This window comes from Mercenaria mercenaria, chromosome 1 (genome assembly GCF_021730395.1).
Source record: "Mercenaria mercenaria strain notata chromosome 1, MADL_Memer_1, whole genome shotgun sequence".
NCBI lineage: Eukaryota > Metazoa > Mollusca > Bivalvia > Venerida > Veneridae > Mercenaria > Mercenaria mercenaria.
The window spans coordinates 13930084-13951946 of record NC_069361.1 but is presented as its reverse complement, the minus strand read 5'-3'; the positions used below and the strand labels follow the sequence as shown (position 1 = coordinate 13951946).

General features: G+C 34.7%; 1 protein-coding gene across 2 annotated transcripts; it reads right to left on the bottom strand.

Moving 5' to 3' along the window:
- On the bottom strand, window positions 1-21722 carry LOC123524346 (ADP-ribose glycohydrolase MACROD1-like). Of its 2 annotated transcripts, none has more exons than XM_053540278.1 (10): window positions 21485-21722; window positions 18868-18987; window positions 17580-17720; window positions 12489-12584; window positions 11861-11881; window positions 9210-9313; window positions 8490-8520; window positions 6662-6741; window positions 4978-5074; window positions 1-4549 (listed from the first exon to the last, which is right to left on the bottom strand). In XM_053540278.1, exons 1-10 carry the CDS (start codon window positions 21642-21644, stop codon window positions 4131-4133), a joined length of 1269 nt encoding a protein of 422 aa, XP_053396253.1. In that variant the 5' UTR covers window positions 21645-21722; the 3' UTR covers window positions 1-4130. The 2 variants fall into 2 exon arrangements, with proteins under 2 accessions (XP_053396253.1, XP_053396246.1); XM_053540271.1 differs by having other exon boundaries at window positions 21311-21692.
- Between the last annotated feature and the right edge of the window lie 141 nt (window positions 21723-21863).

The window sequence follows — 21863 nt, the reverse complement described above, 5'->3', positions numbered from 1 at the left end:
TTTCCATTTCCCACAAATATCACTTTTAGTATTTCATTTTGTCATCATTTATGCACTATAGTGCATATCCTAACAATATTCTATGAACAGAGAAAACCTGTAACAACAACATAACAGTCCTGGTTATTAAATTAAATTACAAGATCAATTCAAGCTGCTTTCTGAAGTTAAATATAGCACACATACAAACATAGTTATAATCATAATTAACACAAAATATTAGACAAAATCTGTACACATTACAAGATTCAAGATTTTTCTTTAAAAAACTTGTGAAAAGTAATAGAAAGCAAATTGTTGACCTATTGACCACAAAATCAATAGGGGTCATCGGCTGGTCATGATCAACCTCCCTATTTAGTTTCTTGATCCTAGGCCCAAGTGTTCTCAAGTTATCATCCAGAAACTGTTTAACTGTTTCGGGTTGCTTTGACCTTGACCTGCTGACCTCAATATTCACTGGGGTCATCTGCTGGTCATGATCAACCTTCTAGCAAGTTTCGTGATCCTAGGCCAAAGCATTTTCCAAGTTATCATCCAGAAATGCTTTAAATGTTTCGGGTCACTGTGACCTTGACCTTTAATAAACCAGAAGTAAATAGTAACATGATCTGAAATTAGCTGGCCTGTTATTTTCTCTTTTGCATTTTTTAAAACATTATTTGCCACTCATTTTTTCTAGCTATGTTTTCTCAAGTTGGGTGAATATTTAAGTAAAATTAAACATTACCCTAGTAATGTCATATTATAAATGTCATCAAAAAGATCTTAAGTTTAAGAGACAATATCTTAAAGAAAATAACATTTTATCAATGGCATAGCAATCTGTACTACAAACAACTCATAAAATATTTTTTTTTAAAAAGCATAACTGCCATCTCTACATTTGATTATCTTCTTATAAACTTCTGAGATCTAAAAATTCACCAGCCATATATAATTTTAAATCAACAGTTCTTTGTATACCAAACTAAAATTACACAACCCAATTTCATCATTATTTTAAAATCTGCGGTAGTGCTATGTGTTATCTCTAAATACAATATAGACCATTTTACTTATTCAAATCATACTGAAGGAACATTAAGTTTTAAACAAATAAAAACACCCATGTATGACAAATAGTTTCCATTTTTTAGCTTATAGACTGTAATCCTGAACAGTGTATGTTCCTGTAATCCAAAACATTGTGTATTCTTATAATCCTTAAATTTCTATGCTCCTGTAAGACCAAAAATTGTATGCTCCTGTTAACTTAAATGCTGTATGCTCCTGTCATCCAAAATGTTATATGCTCCTTTAATCCAAAACATTGTGTGTTCCTATAATCCCTAACATTGTATGCTCCTGTAATCCCAAAAGTTGTTTGCTTCTGTAATCCTTAACATTGTATGCTCCTGTAATCCCAAACAAAAGTTGTATGCTCCTGTAACACTAAACACTGTATGTTCATGTAATCCCAAAAGTTGTATATTCATGTAACCCTAAACATTGTATGCTCCTGTAATCCCAAAAGTTGTATGCTCTTGTAACCCTAAACATTGTATGCTCCTGTAATCCCACAAGTTGTATGCTCTTGTAACCCTAAACATTGTATGCTCCTGTAATCCCAAAAGTTGTATGCTCTTGTAACCCTAAACATTGTATGCTCCTGTAATCCCAAATGTTATATGCTCCTTTAATCCCAAACATTATATGAGCCTTTAATCCTTAACATAGTGTGCTGCTCTTGTAACTTGATATGCTCACAAAATCCCTAATAGTCCTTGCTTCTGAAAAGTAATAATTGTAACCGAAGTCCCAAAACACGTTTCACCAAAAAAAAAGTTGAAAGGTATCAACAACTGCCCTATATGTAAAAGTAATTGTATTTATTCCACAATATGACCACTTTCCACTATTCAAATGACTATAAGCATTGTAAATTTTTCCTCAGCCCTGACCTTTAATTTCATCCTATCTGGTCTAGAAAAAAAAACATACTCAAAATTGTGTCCAAATATCCATTATACAAAACTTCCTCATCACGTTCCCAAACATATAATACATAAAATTTTCAAAAATGAACTCTCCACTAACATAGACAGAAACAGCTTAAAGGTGGATAATCAGATTTTGGCCATGTAACGGATTTGTTCGAAACCTTAGCATCTGATCATTTACACTCATTTATGTTCACTTAACACTTAATACAAATTAGATTTTCACTGGAGGTATTTTTAAATTTTCATTTTCCTATCCTGGTTGCCCAATCAAGATAGAGTTATTTTATCATAAGTATAAATTTGATAAACATACTTTGCCTAAGGAAATGTATAAATATTAGACATATTGTAATATAATTGTAAAATATTTGCATTAAAAATTATGTATTTAGATGGAATTCATTAGAAACGCAAGTTTGAAAAATTATTATTACCTCCCTTTGCCTATCTTGGTTGCGCAACCAAGATAGATTGGAAATAAATGAATTCAGAAGCTACACACAGCTTTAAAACTTGCATTTTGGTTAAGATTGTTCAATAGTTGATATGTCTATCAGATGCAAATGTAATACATTGTATCGAAATAAAAAGAAATACCCAGCTTTTTATATACTTTCATATAAAAGGGGAGTAATTATAAAATTTTATAAACAAGAGGACCATGATGGTCCTGAATCGCTCACCTCTTCCCACATGACCCAGTTTTGAGTATGACATCGTTTTTGACCAACTTTCATGAAGATCCCATGAAAAATGTGACCTCTAGAGTGGTCACAAGGTTTTTCTATTTTTAGACCTACTGACCTAGTTTTTGAAGGCACGTAACCCAGTTTCGCACTTGACCTAGATATCATCAAGATGAACATTCTGACCAACTTTCATGAAGATCCCATGAAAAATGTGACCTCTAGAGTGGTCACAAGGTTTTTCTATTTTTAGACCTACTGACCTAGTTTTTGAAGGCACGTAACCCAGTTTCGCACTTGACCTAGATATCATCAAGATGAACATTCTGACCATTTTTCATGAAGATCCCATGAAAAATGTGACCTCTAGAGTGGTCACAAGGTTTTTCTATTTTTAGACCTACTGACCTAGTTTTTGACCGCACGTCACCCAGTTTCGAACTTGACCTAGATATCATCAAGATGAACATTCTGACCAACTTTCATTAAGATCCCATGAAAAATGTGACCTCTAGAGTGGTCACAAGGTTTTTCTATTTTTAGACCTACTGACCTAGTTTTTGACTGCACGTGACCCAGTTTCGAACTTGACCTAGATATCATCAAGATGAACATTCTGACCACCTTTCATGAAGATCACATGAAAAATGTGACCTATAGAGTGGTCACAAGGTTTTTCTATTTTTAGACCTACTGACCTAGTTTTTGACCGCACGTGACCCAGTTTCGAACTTGACCTAGATATCATCAAGATGAACATTCTGACCATTTTTCATAAAGATCCCATGAAAAATGTGACCTCTAGAGTGGTCACAAGCAAAAAGTTTACGGACGCACGGACGCACGGACGGACGACGGACGACGGACACTGCGCGATCACAAAAGCTCACCTTGTCACTTTGTGACAGGTGAGCTAAAAATAATAAAATAAACATTTCAAATAGGAATCTAACTCTATGTAATCGGTCTTTTTGTTCCTTAAATAATTCTCTACCAGAATATACAAAAAGTAAAAAATGTCATTAAATGTTGTTTAAATGTGATTGACCACCTTTAACTAAAATATCTGCCCCTAATGTTTGTCAAAAGGCTGGGATGTGTGTGCTGAAATGGCTGTCGAAGCAATTAAGTTTTATGAGAGTAACCACATCAAATATCACTGCAAGGAACCTCATTATGAAGGGAGAATTTGTCAAGAAAATGATAAAAGTATGTCCCATATACTGGAATAACTGTTATTGTACCCGGCCTTAACCCACATTTACAACTACGTAACATCAAAAAAAAAAAATGTGACAGCACTTGGTATGATAATATAAAAAAGCTGGAAATAGTCCAAGACAAAAATCTTCATACCCATGTTTTAAACATGATTATCCTTACAAATGAAATAAATAAATGAAAATGACATATGTAAAATAAAGAAAAATGCTGACAATAATATTCGAATCAATTGCATTTACAGATGACTCTCCTGAATGTTTTCTTTAACACTGTCCCTTTCTGGATTATTTCTTTCCTTTTCCTTTTTCTCAATGTCTGATTTAGATTCTGCTGGCTGTATTTTAGGTTGTTTTTCTGTTTTGTTGTCTTTCTGCTCTTTGACTTCCTTTGTGTTACTTGTTGTAGAATCTGAAGTCTTTGGTTTCTTTTTCTCTGGCAATTCTTTCTGCTCCTTGGGTTCTCCTGTATTATTTTTTGTAGAATCTGAAGTCTTTGGTTTCTTTTTCTCTGGCAATTCTTTCTGCTCTTTGGGTTCTTCTGTATTATTTTTTGTAGAATCTGAAGTCTTTGGCTTCTTTTTCTCGGGCAATTCTTTCTGCTCTTTGGGTTCATCTGTTTCATTTTTTGTCTTTGATTTCTTTTTGTCTGGCAATTCTGAAAAAAGGAATACTGTCTGGGTACTATTGTTTAGACAAATCACTGTTTTGTTGGGTTTAAAGTCATACCAATTGTAAAGTCATGTATATCAGTTTCTGTTTTTGGAGATGGAGGAAGACCTGAAAAGTCTCTCTTGGTGGCCCTCCAAGAAGACATACTTCTATCTAACAATTGAGTAAAATCTTTTATTATCTTTATGAAACTTGTTCTTGGTTTGTAGAAAGAACCAAGTTAGGATATAATTAGTTTTGAAAATAATAAAATACATGTTTCAAAAGCACACAGAATGACTTGTATTTTCAAGTCTTCTTTAAAACAAGAAACAAATTGTTCTTACAATATCACACTGCTTGGCCAACAGTTTCCCAAAGTTGTTAAAATGTGCTTAAAATCTAATAATTTTCAAAAAGAATAATGTAACAAACCTGTTGAAGGTTTGTCTATTGGAAAATACTTCAGGAGATTGTGTTCATACACAGCAACATCTTTTATCAGGAACACACAGAATATAATCTTGTCAATCTAAAAACACAGAAACTCAATGTATCATGTGTAGAATAAGCAAAGTTTCTAGTATACAGAATAAAAAAACTGACTAAAAATAATCTGGTCAATATCAAAATGAAAATGTGAATGAATGAAGTATTGCCATGAAATACAATATCCCCGACTGGAAGGTGACTAATTATCTAAACTGCAGCATGACCTAATGATCTGCTATCTGTCAATGATGTGTATACAACATCAAGCTACATATACATTATGTTATATCACACAATATGTTTGGATTTAACATAGCATATCTGAAAATCTTCAGCTGTTAATTGCTTTTAACATCTATTAATATAAAAAAAGTTTTCATAATACAGTTGAAAATTGATATCTAAAACATGCTTATCTCAAAATTCTGGCTATCCTGAAGACATTTTCAAGTCCTGTCCCAAAAACATTTGCAAAAAATATCATTTTAAGTTGAAATTAGGTTATCTTGAAGTAAAACACTTCATTTCTTGGAATTCAAGATACCGAATTTCAATAGTACTTCATTTTTACAGAGAAAAGAAAAAAAAAGAGTAAAATGTAATGAAACGCGTCATCGTATTTAAGGAAAGTAATTCTGAAGGAAATACACCAATCTTTTTTTTTTAATTATGTCCATATGACACATAAGCTTGTTAAGTTGAATATTTATACAGTTATTTAAATATCCAAAAAAGTTACAGACAAGACAAGAAAAGTGACTGAAAATATTTCATAGACCTGACAGAAAACAAGTGCTGTCGGAATAATTATACCGGTAAGTCAAACTAGATGCCCACGCGCAACATGTCGAGTCCCCCAGCTGTCAAAAGGACTAACATTTATGATACTATTTGGCGGCGACAGAAATGATTGCAGAAAACATTTCTGCCAAGTTATTTAAGAACATCTCCATCCATGGCTAAGTTACAGTCCAGATGACACATCACCTTATCCAGGCAAACATCTGTGCAAAAGTACTTAAGAATCTCTCAATCCATGGCTGAGTGACAGCCCGGACAAGCAAAACAGCACCAAGTTTTAACCTTTGACCTCAAAGTATGACCTTGACCTTTAAGCTACCAATCTGGTTCTTGCACGTGACACACCATGTCACTGAGGCAAACATATGTGCCAAGTTATTTAAGAATCCCTTGATCCATGGATAAGTTACAGCCTGGACAAACTTGGATGGGCAGACGGACAGACGCACGTACACCAAACCGCCATTGTGACAACTATGTCAATCTCACCACCAGCGAGCCCCTTGAGCTCACCACCAGCAGGCTCGACAAAAAGGGGCAGAATCTTGTTAAAATGCAAAACAGAGTTATGGAACCTGTACAGTGCATGTCAAAACATCACAAATGACAAGTGTGTGAAGTTTCAATCCATTCCCACAAGTGGTTACTGAGATACCAGCTTACATACAAAAACTTAAACAAACCTGGAAGTCGATTCCATATTTGAAATTATATGTTTATAATTGTTTGTATATTTCTTAATATATTACTTTCTATAAATAAAGAAATTATTATGGTTAGAATTACATTTTACATATAAATGACTCAAAATGCTTCGAAAACTCACACTTCTGCTATTATTTCCTGAAAGAAGCCAATCCCTTACAGCTTCCATGACCACTGGAGTTGCTTTTTCCACATCATAACCTGTAAAACAAAACATGAAATATATTTTACTGGTAAGTCTGACCCTAGACATGTATACCTTTTCCTGTGAAAAGTTAACTAAATGGAATCAGAACCTGCTTCGTATGCCTTTTCTCAAAAGCCACTGTGAGGATAATTACATACTGTTAAACATTATACAGCTGAGTGTATGGAGTGAAATTCTCAAAAAAAAAACAAAACAAGAGGGGGAACAAGAGCTGTCACAGGAAACAGCGTGCTCGACTATTTCGATGCTGGATAGTGAAACTGGGCACATCTGAGGAAGCTGGAGCTGTCACTGGAGTGTTTAATGACTCCAATGGTGGATGAAGATATTGCACAATAGCTTGAGTCTGTGTCAAAAATATTAAGTTACAAGAGAGATAAAGATAAAGTGTATCAAAACACTAAATAAGTATAATTCTAAGCCAAACAGGGGCATAATTCATAAAACATTGGTGCAAGAGTTATGCACCTTGTGTCATATGATGTGGGTGATGATGTGGAACAACTACTTCAAGTTTGAATCAAATCCATTTAGTAATAACTGAGATAGAGTGAAAGAAAAAAAAAAACTTTAACCAAGGTGGGGACGGGGAAGGAAGCTGATGCCGGGATGAGTACGATAGCTCTCCACATACTTCGTAGTATAGTCGAGCTGAAAATAAACAATGTAAGAAAAAGGTCACTGTTTTAGTATTTTATACTGGTATTGTTTTAAATACCAGTAAGTTAAAAAGACTGGTTTGGACACAAGAATTAATACTTAAATTGAACTGTGTGGTATTAATACTGACAGTTTCAAATTCAATTGTGTGGTATAAATACTGATATAGCAAATTCAACTGTGTGGTATAAATACTGATAGTTTCAAATTCAACTGTGTGGTATTTTTCTTTCAATTACAGTTTAAACGTTTGAATTACATATATATACAAGTGTGACAAACTGTCACAATATATATGCCCTTCACAGCAAATTACCCTGACTTTTAAAATACTCTACTATTGAGCACATTGTTTTTTTCTAAACTGCAACTAATTAAAGGGCCATAACTCCAGAGTAACAAAGACTACCTGGCTGGTTATCTTGGCCCAGTATAGATGCCCATAAACGTTCTAAGTTTAGTAAACAATGGTTAATAACTGTGTAAGCTATTAAGCAGACACTTGTCACATTTCTCAGTTATAAGTAATTCATGGGCCATAACTCAAAAGTGACTGGGCCTATACAGACTTTTATCAAAGTTGCACCAGAAATTATATCTGTAAATATTGTGACAAAGTTTGGTGAATACTGGATAAAAACTTAACTGAAGTTGGAGAGTGGACACAATGTTTGCAATTTTTAGCAATTCATGGGCCATAACTCCACAGTCACCATGACAATCTGGATAGTTCTCGAACTTGTCCAAGATATTACATGTATCTAGTAAGAGAGTCGAAACTGTCAATTAACCCATTTTTTAGTAATCTGAGGGCTATAACTCCCTAGATCTAGCTGATTATCCTTTGTAGCTATTATGTCCATAAACATTGTGACCAAGTTTAGTGAATATTGGAAAACTGATCAAGTTAAAGAGCACATAACTTTGTGGACACCTAGTCTGTCAATGCAGGTGATTCCATAATATATCCTGTTTCACAAGCTTAGAAAATTTATGTGAAAGCTCAACCTCAAAAACTTTTATTCCTGTTCTATTCAGCTCACAATTTACATGAAAGAAAGCTAAAATTTCAAATATTTACCATATATCCCTGTTGAAATACATGGAAAAGCCTGGAAGTACACAAAACAAAAATATGTAAAATAAATCAAACATAGAAACATTTAAATTGTTGTAACCCTCCAATGTACAGTTCTTTGAACAAAACAGAAATATAACGAACAGTTACAGTGACTGCGATAAAACAGTAGCAGTGCAAAACCACCTAGTTTGGTTTGCGTTACAAAATCTCTTACATATCACATGTTTGGTGGATAGTTTTCTCAAATACAAAAAAAACTTCGTTCACTCAAACTCAGATAATTCAAGCACCGCCCTTCACCTAAACTCAGTGTCAGATCCCAGCAAATTTCCTGTACCACACTCATCGTTAGATTCCGGCAAAATCCCTGTATAATGTACATAGTTCAATGGCTCCAACTACTGATAACTCAAACAAATACTGCTTGTCCTGTTCAGTTCAAGCGAACCAAGTTCTCAAATCAACTGAATCTAACTAACAATGACCACCCTGCCATGCATGTCAGACACTGTCACATAGTATTACAATGACTGCAATCAAACAGTTTCGGGTAGTAACCAGGTACAATGTGCACCAGCAATGCTATCTATTAAATCAACAATTAATGTCTGTTTCATCTTGACCATACAGGAACAAATGTAGACATTGAAAATCAACATATGTCCATGTTTAAAATTCATTTAACGAAAACATAAATGAATGAAAGTATGCAGAACCTACTATTGTGCGCAGCTTGTGTTTCTTGGCAAGATCTAGACATGTCCTGTAGCAGCTGGAAAGGGCCTCCGGATTTTCTCCTATAGGTCCAACAGTGTGTAATATATCTGTAAAACATAACATGACAGGTAAATAAAAACATACATACTAATACAACTGTAAACTATGTATACATATTGTTAAAGTGCAACTTCATTACAAATCACAATTAACTATATACAGTACAACCACTCCAGAGCGACCCTCTTAAGCAAAAACCTCTCTATAACAACATCATCAAAATTTCCTTAAGCTGAAATATATACTATCCAGTTTACCTCTCCAGAACAACAACCTCTGCATAACAGTCAACATTTGTATCTCCCAAAGGGTGTCGCTATACAGAGGTTGCACTGTACTATCAATTCAAATTTTGTTGCATCAACATATACAACATATGGCACAACTGACCTGGATCAATGTCTCTGCAAAAATTCTACATTCATACGAAACTTCCAGTAACAAAAATGATGTCAACATGGTATGACCAATGCCCCCCCACTCCCCCTCCCCTCCCCCACCTGAAAAAGCTTGTTAGAATAATCCAAAACAGGGCTGTAACTCCAGAAAAAACTAGAACTGTCACAGGAGTGACTCATACCCCCACCATACGGTCTTGTCACAGAAGAATGGCAACCATAAGAAATGTTAAAAATACTTAGAATAATATAAAAGTGTCAAAAAAAGCTTAATACTTAAAAAGAATTTTATTCATCTTTGGAGTACTTCATCCTGGGCTATAAGTAATACTAGTATAAGTATAGTAATACTAGTAAATATAAAAAATCTCTAATATTAGAGATACACTAAAAGTGAATACAAAAAAGTGTCTTACCAACCCATGTTACCACAGAAAAAATGTATTTACTTTTTGCATAGGACTTATAATAAAAAAGTTAGAAAAATACCTAAAATACTGAAAATCTAAAAATAGGATTTCTAAAAATAGACTAATTCTTGGAATTTAAGGGGAAGAAACTCGGTATAAATTTAAAAAAAGGTTACTTCCCTTTGGCTCTAAGCCAATCAGAATGAGATATAGTGAAAAAACATCAAAATTAACCTTAAATTCTAAGTAAAAGGGGACATAATTCAAGAAAAATTGGTGTCAGAGTTAGGCACCCTGTGTCACATGATGTGGGTGATGAGGTGGAACACCTATTTTAAGTTTGAATCAAATCCATTCAGTAGTAACTGAAATATAGTGAAAATACATCAAAATTAACCTTAAATTCTAAGTAAAAAGGGGCATAATTCATGAAAAATTGGTGTCAGAGTTATGCACCTTGTGTCACATGACGTTGGTGATGAGGTGGAACATCTATTTTAAGTCTGAATCAAATCCATTTTGTAATAACTGAGATATAGTGAAAATACATCAAAATCAACCTTAAGTTTAAAGTAAAAGGGGACATAATTCATAAAAAATTGATGTCAGAGTTAAGCACCTTATGTCACATGATGTGGGTGATGAGGTGGAACAACTATTTTAAGTTTGAATCAAATCCATTTAGTAATAACTGTGATATAGTGAAAATACAACAAAATTAACCTTAAATTCTAAGTAAAAGGGGACATAATTCATGTAAACTTGGTGTCAGAGTTATGCAACTTGTGTCACATGATGTGGGTGATAAGGTGGAACATCTTTTTTAAGTTTGAATCAAATCCATTTAGTAATAACTGAGATAATAGATTTCGCGACGCGACGCGACGGGACGTAACTGACTCCTATACAGCCCCCCTCAAACATGTTTGATGGGGGTATAAATATACAAACACCAAAGTCCCAATAATATGAACATGTCTACATCATGATGATGGCACATACAAAGTTTCATTTCAGTTGGATGGAAACTGTAGAAGTTAAGTACACAATGTTTTGATATAGCTGTAATATTTCAAAATCCAAGAAAGGGCCATAATACCAAAAGCGATAATCAGACATGAAAGTCCTGACAATTATGTGCATGTCAAATTCGTGCTGATATGCATACTAAGTTTCATTTCAACTGGACAAAAACCGTTGGAGAAACTAAGCATCAAAGAAATGAGCATCAAAGAAAATGTGACCAACAGATGAAGAGACAGCTCAACCCTATATGCCTCTCATGTCTGACACCGGGGGCATTAAAAACACATTGCACTTTTTGTACACTGACGCTCACATTTTCTACATATTCTGACAATATCATTATATACCTGACTATTAAAAATATGTCAGTTATAAAAATGTACATAAAATAAAGACATTATTTCAGGATAAAGTGACACTGTAACTCTACAATGCATACAGTTATACAGGATGGTTCCTTGTCTCTAAAAGGACCTGATACCAGTCGCTACAGTAACACATTATTCCCATAGCAACAATAATAGTAAGACTGTAGAAAATGTCACCAGTAACACCATTCCAAATCTACATTAACTTAGCAAAACTCTGAGCTTTCATATAACAATGTTTACAGAAAGGAAGTCTTTTTCGATGTAAGGGCTCTTCTCAAAACTGGCAGAAACTTGTACAACTATTTCTATCACTGCAAGTAACATATTTTCAGTAAAATCAGTAAATTGCTAACATATTACAGGAAACTGGATATTCTAATTATACTTACATTTAGCAGGCAACTTGTAACCTGAAATCAGAACATAGTGTTTGTATCCATATAAACAAAAGGGTCATGATGACCCTTGATCGCTCACCTGAGTAATATGAGCTACATGTTTCAAATGTCAAACTGATGCTAAAATGTTAAGAAAGTAGGTCAGTAGGTCACATTCACAGAAAGACAGTTTTAAGATTGGTGTGCAAAAAGTCAAGGCTGTATCATAAAAAAAAACCACAAGAAAGTAGGTCAGTAGGTCAAGGTCACAGTCAAATGACCCCTACTTTGGGGTCATCAGGTAATTATAATTAAACAATCTTTGGCTAAACTTCAACCAAATTTTCTTAGTCAGATAAGTGTCATAACATGTCAATATGTCTTTCACAAAATTAACATTAGATGCCATATTTTCCCATGTGGTGTGGAAATCTAAGATCTGGTATTCACAAACAATAGACATTCAGATATATCTATAACAAACAAAGTTCCTCTTTATTTCATGTTTTAACAAAATTTGACCTATTTTACATTTTCTTACCAGCAAAAATATATTTGCTGTTTTTTCAATGTGAAAATACTAGAAACATTTCATTCTAAATTTCCAATTATTCACTGAAAAACATGTAATAAAACCAACCTCCTGTTAGTTTAGCACTGCCAGTCTCGCAGCCATTCAGTTTGGTACATTCCTCTAGCAATTTTTTCCCTGCTGATCTGTGTATTACTCCATCCACTTTAACAAAGATTGACAATGATTATGTTAAGCTTATGTGAACATGTAATACCATAATACATTTACAGAATGTAGACTTTGGTCAAAATTTAAAAACAAAGCAATACGATTTTGTTTTTTTTTGAAAACAAGGTTTGCACTACACAGAAATAATGTCCAAAGATACATTTTAGACGAGTGCTGTACATACAAATAATACAAAAGCTGTCAGAGGAGACTGACTGCTTGATTCTATATTGAATAGTGTAATACGGCAAATATGTGGAAACTGGAGCTGTCACTACAGTTAACAAGCAAATTCTGTGAATTTATAACCTGCGCCAAATAGGTTGTTTTTGTAATGAGGGGGACTATATTTTTAAAGATATTAAACTTCTAGATATACACAAATTATGTTTAATAGGACTGTGCCATGTTTTACTATGGCAACGGTGTCAAGCGTGAAATTATTCTTTTGTGAAAGTTGTATACAGTGGATAAGGGGAACTTTCAAGCAATTAGCATGACCAGAATTATCAATTTTTCATGTTAAATATTTGCTGACTTTTTTTTACTTAAATAATAACGGGAATTTTATCGGTGTCTGTCAAAGACTGAAAGAAGAAATAATAAGGTACTGTCTCAAGCATGTAAACGGCATCATTACGAGCATTAGATTTAAACAAGAGCTGTCCGTAAGACAGCCAAGCTCGACTATTCGAAATATTGTCACAGAAGCAGGAAATTATTACCCAAAATGTTAAATATCGAAAGAGTTTTAAGTTCAAAAGGGGATATAATTTGACCAAAATGCGTATCAGAGTTATGGGACTTGATGCTATCACCTAGTTTTATAACCCCGAAGAAACATGTTAAGTTTCAATTCAATATCTGCATTAGTTTTGGAGATAGTAACTTGCATGTAAACTTTAACCAGAATATTCTAAGTCCAAAAGGGGGCATAATTTGCTCAAAATACATGTTAAGAGTTATGGAACTTGACCCAGTGAGGGTGGTAATTGACCTAGAAAAAGAATAAATAAGTTTCAAAGCTATCTGCCTTTTGGTAATAGCTGTGTGTACTTGCATGCAAAACTTTAACCAGGATTTTCTAAGTCCAAAAGGGGGCATAATTTGCCCAAAATACATGTCAGAGTTATTGGACTTGATTCTATCAACTAGTTGTATAACCCTGAAGACACATGTGAAGTTTCAATTTAATAACTGCATTAGTTTTGGAGATAGTAACTTGCATGTAAAACTTTAACCAGGATTTTCTAAGTCAAAGGGGCATAATGCCAAATACAGTCAGGTTGGCTTATTATCATAGTTGTATAACCTGAGAACATTAATTTCATTTATACTGCTATTGGAGATATAACTGATGTAAACTTTAACCGATTTCTATCCAAAGGATATTTGCCAAAATAATGCAGTAGGACTTGACCCATGAGGCTGGTAAGATCTAGAAAAAGAAAAAATAAGTTTCAAATCTATATGCCTTTCAGTAATAGCTGTATGTACTTGCACACAAAACTTTAACCAGAATTTTCTAAGTCCAAAAGGGGGCATAATTTGGCCAAAATGAAGGTCAGAGTTATGGGACTTGGTGCTATCAACTAGTTTTATAACCCCGAAGACACATGTGAAATTTCAATTCAATATCTACATTAGTTTTGGAGATAGTAAGTTGCATGTAAAACTTTAACCAGAATTTTCTAAGTCCAAAAGGGGGCATAATTTGCTCAAAATACATGTTAGAGTTATGGAACTTGACCCAGTGAGGTTGGTAATTGACCTAGAAAAAGAATAAATAAGTTTCAAAGCTATATGCCTTTAAATGATAGCTGTATGTACTTGCATGCAAAAACTTAACCAAGGTGTGACGCCGACGCCGACGCCAGGGTAAGTAGAATAGCTAGACTATTCTTCGAATAGTTGAGCTAAAAATGAACATTGTCATCAATTAGCGTCAATTAATCCTGCACGTCATGTTTTCATCACGTTCTCGCAAATGACGTCAAAACTCAACAAGCCCCAAAATGTTGTGGCGTGACACATATAGTAGTGATCTATATCTGTATAAAGTTTCATGAAGACCCACCAATGGATTAATTTGTTATGTGAGCATTTATTGATTATAACCAATTAAAGGGCAATAACTCTGGTTACTGAAGTGATCCTGATAAAAGCTGCTCATGAATGTGCACCCTATCATGATCTACGTTTGTGTAATCCATCAGTAAGTTGCTTAAGATACAGTCAAAAATATTTTTTTCTACCAAATCAAGGAGAACAACTCTACCTTTTTTACTGGGACAAGGGGGATATTAATGAAAATGAGCAAAGACCTTGTGCTAATTAATAATTAAGTGAGATTTGGTGATTCTAGCTAAAACACTTTTTGAATTATATGAACATATACACGGACGGACAGACAATGCCTAAACATTATCCTTCCATCATCGGCAGTGGATAATAATACCCCAATATAATGCTTTGTCAGAGGAAACAAAACATTTCATTTGTAAAGTTTCTGAATTGACAAGAAAAATTCAAGTAAGTGAAGAAAATAGGAGATATGGTTGCTGTAAACCTTCATCCATCCCACAAAAAACAAGCAAATTCAATGAATTGGTATCCCCCACCGAAAGGGTTTGTGGTGAGGAACGGCAAAACATATACCCGACAAAAAGTTAAGGATGTTACTAAGAAGCAAATAATTTCATTAGTCAAAATCATTGTAACAGAAAATAAATGCCTTTTTTTAGGGGGGGGTACAAAATTCAAAATTCACATGTTGACGGATGCATGATCGGGGTGGTGGAGAATGAGGTGGGGGGAACATTACAACTTTGCATGTTGATAAAATATTCAAATATTCATGGAAGATTTGAAAAAAAGAATAATAAAAAGGAATGATTTAATGGGTGGGGGGAGATGGGGTGCGACCAAGGCAAGGTGGTGACCAGGTGTGGGTACACAACTTCACATGTATATAATAAATGTTCATGGAAAAGAATGAAAGAAGTTTAATGAAGTTCTACCAATTGGTTGGTTTGTTATGTACAAATCTGTGGATTTTTTAACAATTAAAGGCAATAACTCTAAGGGAAACTGAATCCAAAAAAAAAATTGACTGGCATTATCGCAGTAAACTGGTTCATGTTTATTTCAAGTTTTATGAAATTCTATCTGATAGTTACTGAGAAATGGCTGCAGACAGACTTTTTTTCATTAAATCAAGGGCAATAACTCTAAGGGAAATTGACCAATCCAAAAAAAAAACTTGACGGGCATCATCTCAGTATGTTGGTTCATGTTTATTTCAAGTTTCATGAAATTCTATTTGCTAGTTACTGAGAAATGGCTGCGGACGGATGGACGCACTGATGGACGGACAACGCCATTTCAATACCCCACTCCCGATTTCATTGGTGGGGGACAAAAAACTGTCATGCACATATACACTAAACTAGAGCTACTTTTGAGAAAAGCGCATGTCTCCCACAACTGCCTAATCATCTAAACACTAAGTCAGTGTTTTTATACTGTTTAGTCACAACAAATATACCTTTGAAGAGTAAAATGGCTGATTTTCAGTAACTCAAGGGCCATAATTCTGAAGTGCCTAAGCCAATTTTGCTAGTTATCGAACCTGGGAGAGGAATTATGGTCATACACATTTTGTTCAAGTTTGGTGAAGGTCGGAAAAAAAACCGTCTGACTTGGAGTGCGGACAAGATGAATGATTTTTGGTGCATGTTTGAGAATGAAGACTTCAGCATTTTTATGAGTCTAGGTGATTCATTAGTTATTGTCAAGGGCCATAATTCCGAAGTGTCTTAACCGATTTGGCTAGTTATCAAACTTGGCCAAGGTCTTATTTGCAAACACATTTTGTTCGAGTTTGGTGAAGATCGGATACGAAATGTTTGACTTAAGAGTGCAGACAAGATGAATGGTTTTTGGTGCATGTTTGAGAATGAAGACTTCAGCATCTTTATGCATCTAGGTGATTCATAAATTATTGTCAAAGGCCATAATTACGAAGTGTCTTGGCCGATTTAGCTAGTTATCGAACTTGGCCGAGGTCTTATGGTCAAACACATTTTGTTCAAGTTTGGTGAAGATCGGATGAGAAATATTCGACTTAGAGTGCGGACAAGATGAATGGTTTTTGGTGCATGTTTGAGAATGAAGACTTCAGCATTTTTATGCATCTAGGTGATTCATAAATTATTGTCAAGGGCCAAAATTCCGAAGTGTCTTGGCCGATTTAGCTAGTCATCGAACTTGGCCAAGGTCTTATGGTCAAACACATTTTGTTCAAGTTTGGTGAAGATCGGATGAGAAATATTCGACTTAGAGTGCGGACAAGATGAATGATTTTTGGTGCATGTTTGAGAATGAAGACTTCAGCATTTTTATGAGTCTAGGTGATTCATTAGTTATTGTCAAGGGCCATAATTCCGAAGTGTCTTAACCGATTTGGCTAGTTATCAAACTTGGCCAAGGTCTTATTTGCAAACACATTTTGTTCGAGTTTGGTGAAGATCGGATACGAAATGTTTGACTTAAGAGTGCGGACAAATGAATGGTTTTTGGTGCATGTTTGAGAATGAAGACTTCAGCATTTTTATGCATCTAGGTGATTTATAAATTATTGTCAAGGGCCATAATTCCGAAGTGTCTTGGCCGATTTAGCTAGTTTCAGCATAATATCTAGTTTTATAGCTTTAAATTTTCATTTGGTACATACAGGGATACTTGAACAATCCACGCCAAAAGGAAAGTTTTAGAGCAGTGTGTATGTTCCGAATTCATTTCTTTCAAATCTATCCTGGTTGAGCAACTAAGACAGACAAAGGGAGGTAACAATAATCTTGTGAATCAAATCCACATTAATGAGAGGTTAGTGATTTGAAGTCAGTGACCTTAACCACTCCTCCATGGAGGCCTCAAGTCTTTTAACAGTATGTTGATATAAAGTTCCTAATATATAAAGCATATTACCTCCACCCCCTCCTAATAAACTAGTATTTGCAGCATTACAGATGACGTCTATTTCCAGTGTTGTAATGTCTCCACGCCACAATGATATCTTCATGTTTAATTCCTCATCCACATCAAACAAGGGATTGGCAGTCCTCTTTACTGAGAATACAATGTAAAATAATTGTTTATCTGCAATACATGTAAGTGTAAACATTAATAACTGAACAGACAATAGCTTCAAACCTCACTATACATGTGTCCATAGAACACTGATGCCCCACCATTTCCTGCCACTTTACTGTCATACGTTACTTGTTGACAACGCAAAACTATGTAAATTTTTACATTACCTAAGATTGCAGTATGAGTCATTAGTGGGGTGGGGTGGAGCATGGATACTACAAAACGTCATCAAGAAACGCAAGAAGAGTATTTTTTGAGGCGGAAGGGGTAAGATAGGGTGACCTAGTGAACTAGTTCTTTACCAAGTTTAAAAACTAACATAGATTTCATATAGAAAACTATTTTGACAAAGTTATACGAAGATCTAGCACAAAATATAAACCTAGGTGTTTACAAGTGTTTTTTTTTAATGATCTGCTCAAGCGACATAGTTGTTGATCCTGGGTAACCCAATTTTGAATTTTAGAAAAACATCAGAGAGTTTGAAAAAGTTTAAATAAGATCAAGTAGACAATGTGGCCTCTAAAGTGTTATTAAGGATTTTCTAGGAATTGACCTAAGTAGTTTCTGAGCTGAGGTTACCTGATTTTAAATCTGACCTGGAATTCAAAGAGACATACATTCTGACAAAGTTTTATGAAGATCAGGTACAAAATTTGGCCTCTAGTCCTAACAACGTTTATCTAGGATAAAATAGTTTTTGACCTCAGGTAACCCAGTAGATTTCAGTGACAAACATTCGTACAAAGTTTTATGAAGACCAAGTAGAAAATATAGCTTTTAGAGTGTTGAAAAGGTCTTCCTATTAACAGAACCCATATGACCCAGTTTCAGACTCATTCAAGATTTTATTGAAGGTAACAAGCTGACTTAGTTTCATGAAGACTGGGACACTATTGCAATCTCTAAAGTGTTAACAGTAAAATAGTTGATGATGCACGGCAACGGACGGCGGCGGACACAGGGCAATCACAACAACTCTCCTTGGAACTAAAAATCTGACTGACCTCTTTTACAGTAGCATGGTAGATTTATTGTTCTTCAAATGATTTCCTTAATTTCAATGTCAAAAAAATTATGAAACATATACATATATGTATAACTACACAACGTTCAAACTGACCTTTTCCATCAATATTTCCAGCATAGTCTGTCCATGACTTTACTTGATCAATTTCTACAAATTTCTTGCCACAGCTGTAAAGTCCCCTCTTTTCCCCCAATGGCAGCTTCAGATAATACTCTGAAACAAATATGAATCAAGTATGCAATTTAATGTAGGATCTATAAAATCTATTCTGTTAGACTTTTTAAAAGGACAAGCCCTGGATTGGTCAAATTTAAATTTACTAAGTGTCATCCTTTAATACTTATAAATTTATAAAAAGTAAAAACACTATTCAATAAGCTCTAAGCAGTACTTACATGTACATAGGCAGTACTTAAATTTAAACAGAACTTACCAAGCCAGTACTTATATAGGCAGTATTTATCTATCAGACAGTGGCTAGGAGTCTGGTATCCGGACCTCTAGATCCGGTGTCTAGAGGTCTGGTTACTGGATTCTAGACAACATGTGTAGGGCTGTCTAGAGGTCCTGTTATTAATAATATATGAATACTTAAATGGCATTTTGCAGAGAGGAAACTTTCATCTATACAGCAAAAAAAGGTCATGATTTCAAAAATGTGCTTCCTGTTTTTTTTGTGGTTTTTACATTGCAAGTAGGGGAGAAAAAGAAGTTTTTATAATCCTTTAAACCCAAGAAAAAACAGGATCACAAATTTGATAATTTTAGTGGTCAATTTTGTGTAGTAATGGATTCTTTCATTAATTTCCTTTATTAAGTCCCTAACCAGTTCCTTATTTTATAGAAAGTGGCTAGGGGTCAGATAACAGGACCTCTAGAACCAGAGTCTAATGGTTAGGTTATCAATATACTTGTAGCATTATATACTGTTTTACCAGCGTATATGATACTTTAATTTGTTGTCATAACGTTGCTTCTATGACATAGTTTTTTGTAAATATTTTTGTAAACAGCTCTCACTCTGGCTGGAGATATTAAACTGAACATGGAATTTTATTGGCGATTTCAGTTAGACACTGCATGTCATTTACTTTATCAGTACAATGAAAATTATTCCGCAATTCATGAGCACAATCAAAAACTAAAACACTATTAAAGAAAAGCTTAAGTTCATTATTCTAATCCTTCAATCACAAAAAAAACAAAAAAACATCTACATCTACATCTTTCACCCAACCGTCGATTTCCGACTATCACTGGGCGGCGCTGTCAGAGAAACGTTGTTAAAGAACGATATGATACAAATGTTAAAAGAATAAAAGCTAAAAAAGACCAGTATGCTACAGTTTAAAATGGGACAGAGGCAACAGAATACATACTGACCACCGCCAGCCTTCTCTCTAAAGATACTGAGACTGGGGCTAATTTAACATGAGTTGGTAGGGAGTTTCCAGAGTCGGATGGTCCTAGGGAGTAGGAGTTAGAAAAGTACTGATGTGTGAGACATGGGGAATTAAGTATTTAGGTTTCTAGTTGGGAAAAAGATGAGATTGGTCGACTGCAACTGTCTGGGTCCTTATTTTATAAAACATTACTAAGGAATTGTGTAACCTTCTATATTGGAGTGTATTCCTATACTAAGGTTTTCAGCATTTGTGTAACACTACTGGTGTAACTGTAGTCATTACATGACGTACTAGCAGCTGACCTTTGGACATTTTCGACTTTGCTAGTGAGGGTTTTTTTGCCAAGGATGCCAGACGCTTGAACAGTACTCAAGTTGAGGGCGGACATAGGTGTTACAGGCAGCAATTTTGACCTTTTTATTATCAGTTTTGACATTTCGTTGTATGAAGCGAAGAGTGGAAGTTGCTTTGGAAGTGATACTGTCAATGTGTTTGGACCAGTTTAGATCTTTGGAAATGGTTATGCCTAAGTATTTAGCTGCCTCACAAGTTTTTAACTCTATGTTGTGAAGTTTGTAGGGGTAGACTACAGGATTTTTCTTTCTAAAAATTCTAAGGACTTCACACTTGTCCGGGTTGAACTCCATGGACCATGTCTTCTCCCAGGTTTCTAAGCTAATCAGGTCTTGTTGCAGAGATATACTATCTGAAATGGAGTTGATGGTAAGGTATATTATGGTGTCATCTGCAAACATTCTTGCGTTACATTTGACGGAATCTGGTAAGTCATTGATATATACCAGGAAGAGACATGGCCCAAGAACAGACCCCTGGGGAACTCCAGACAGTACAGGAAGTTCACTGGAAAAATGACCATCAACAGCGACTTTCTGGGAGAAAAAAAATAATGAGGATAACTACTACATGTACAAAATGGTTAATATATCAAATAAAGGTAAGGGTTAGGCTTTCTTATATTGTACCCGAAAGGTTGATACAGTAATCAGCGTTGACACAAAGTGATATCACCTAGCGGTCTGGTTACCAGATCTCTAGCTACTGCCTATTTTATAGATCTTGATCTTTCATAATCTTTGGACAAAATTTGATTAATAGAAACTTTATATTACCTTTCCAGTTCTTTTCTGCTTCATTTGCAATGCTCCTCGTTACTTTTTTGCTTTTAATTTCGTCCATCAGTTTCTTATGGAGCGATTTCTGCTTATCTGCTTTAGCCTTTTCTATTTTTTTGTCTGAACTCATTTTAACAAGGATGGAGTAGGTTCTGGCCTTCAGTGGAATACCTGCCGAATTCTGGGCGATGACAAGTGATAGATTATGCTTCTGTGGTATAAAGGATAACTTTGAAAAATGACTGAAATATTGCAGGATAAATCGTTTGCGTATCATTCGATTTGTTTTCCCGTTTGGATAGGATACTTGACTGTACTTGGAGAAATGCATGGACGAATTCAACTCGTATAACAATAGTGAGACTGTTGCATATGCGACATCAATACAAGAAATGTAACACTCATTCTATTGTTTTAGATCATCTGGCAGATCGGTTAATTGATACATTCTCATTTTCCCCATCGTTACATTTTATGAAAAGATTACTAAATTAAAGCCTAGCTACGGCTGCTAAATGATTTCAAGCTAAATGCATGATCGAACTCAGCT

What these genes read in the sequence shown, in the direction of transcription:
- LOC123524346 (XM_053540271.1), bottom strand. Translation starts at nt 21,644, where the DNA reads ATGCATTTCTCCAAGTACAGTCAAGTATCCTATCCAAACGGGAAAACA. An exon ending in AGCAGAAAAGAACTGGAAAG is followed by an intron (nt 18,988 to 21,310) that starts GTAATATAAAGT and finishes TATTTGTTTCAG; the next exon opens with AGTATTATCTGAAGCTGCCA. An exon ending in TGGAAATATTGATGGAAAAG is followed by an intron (nt 17,721 to 18,867) that starts GTCAGTTTGAAC and finishes TTGTATTCTCAG; the next exon opens with TAAAGAGGACTGCCAATCCC.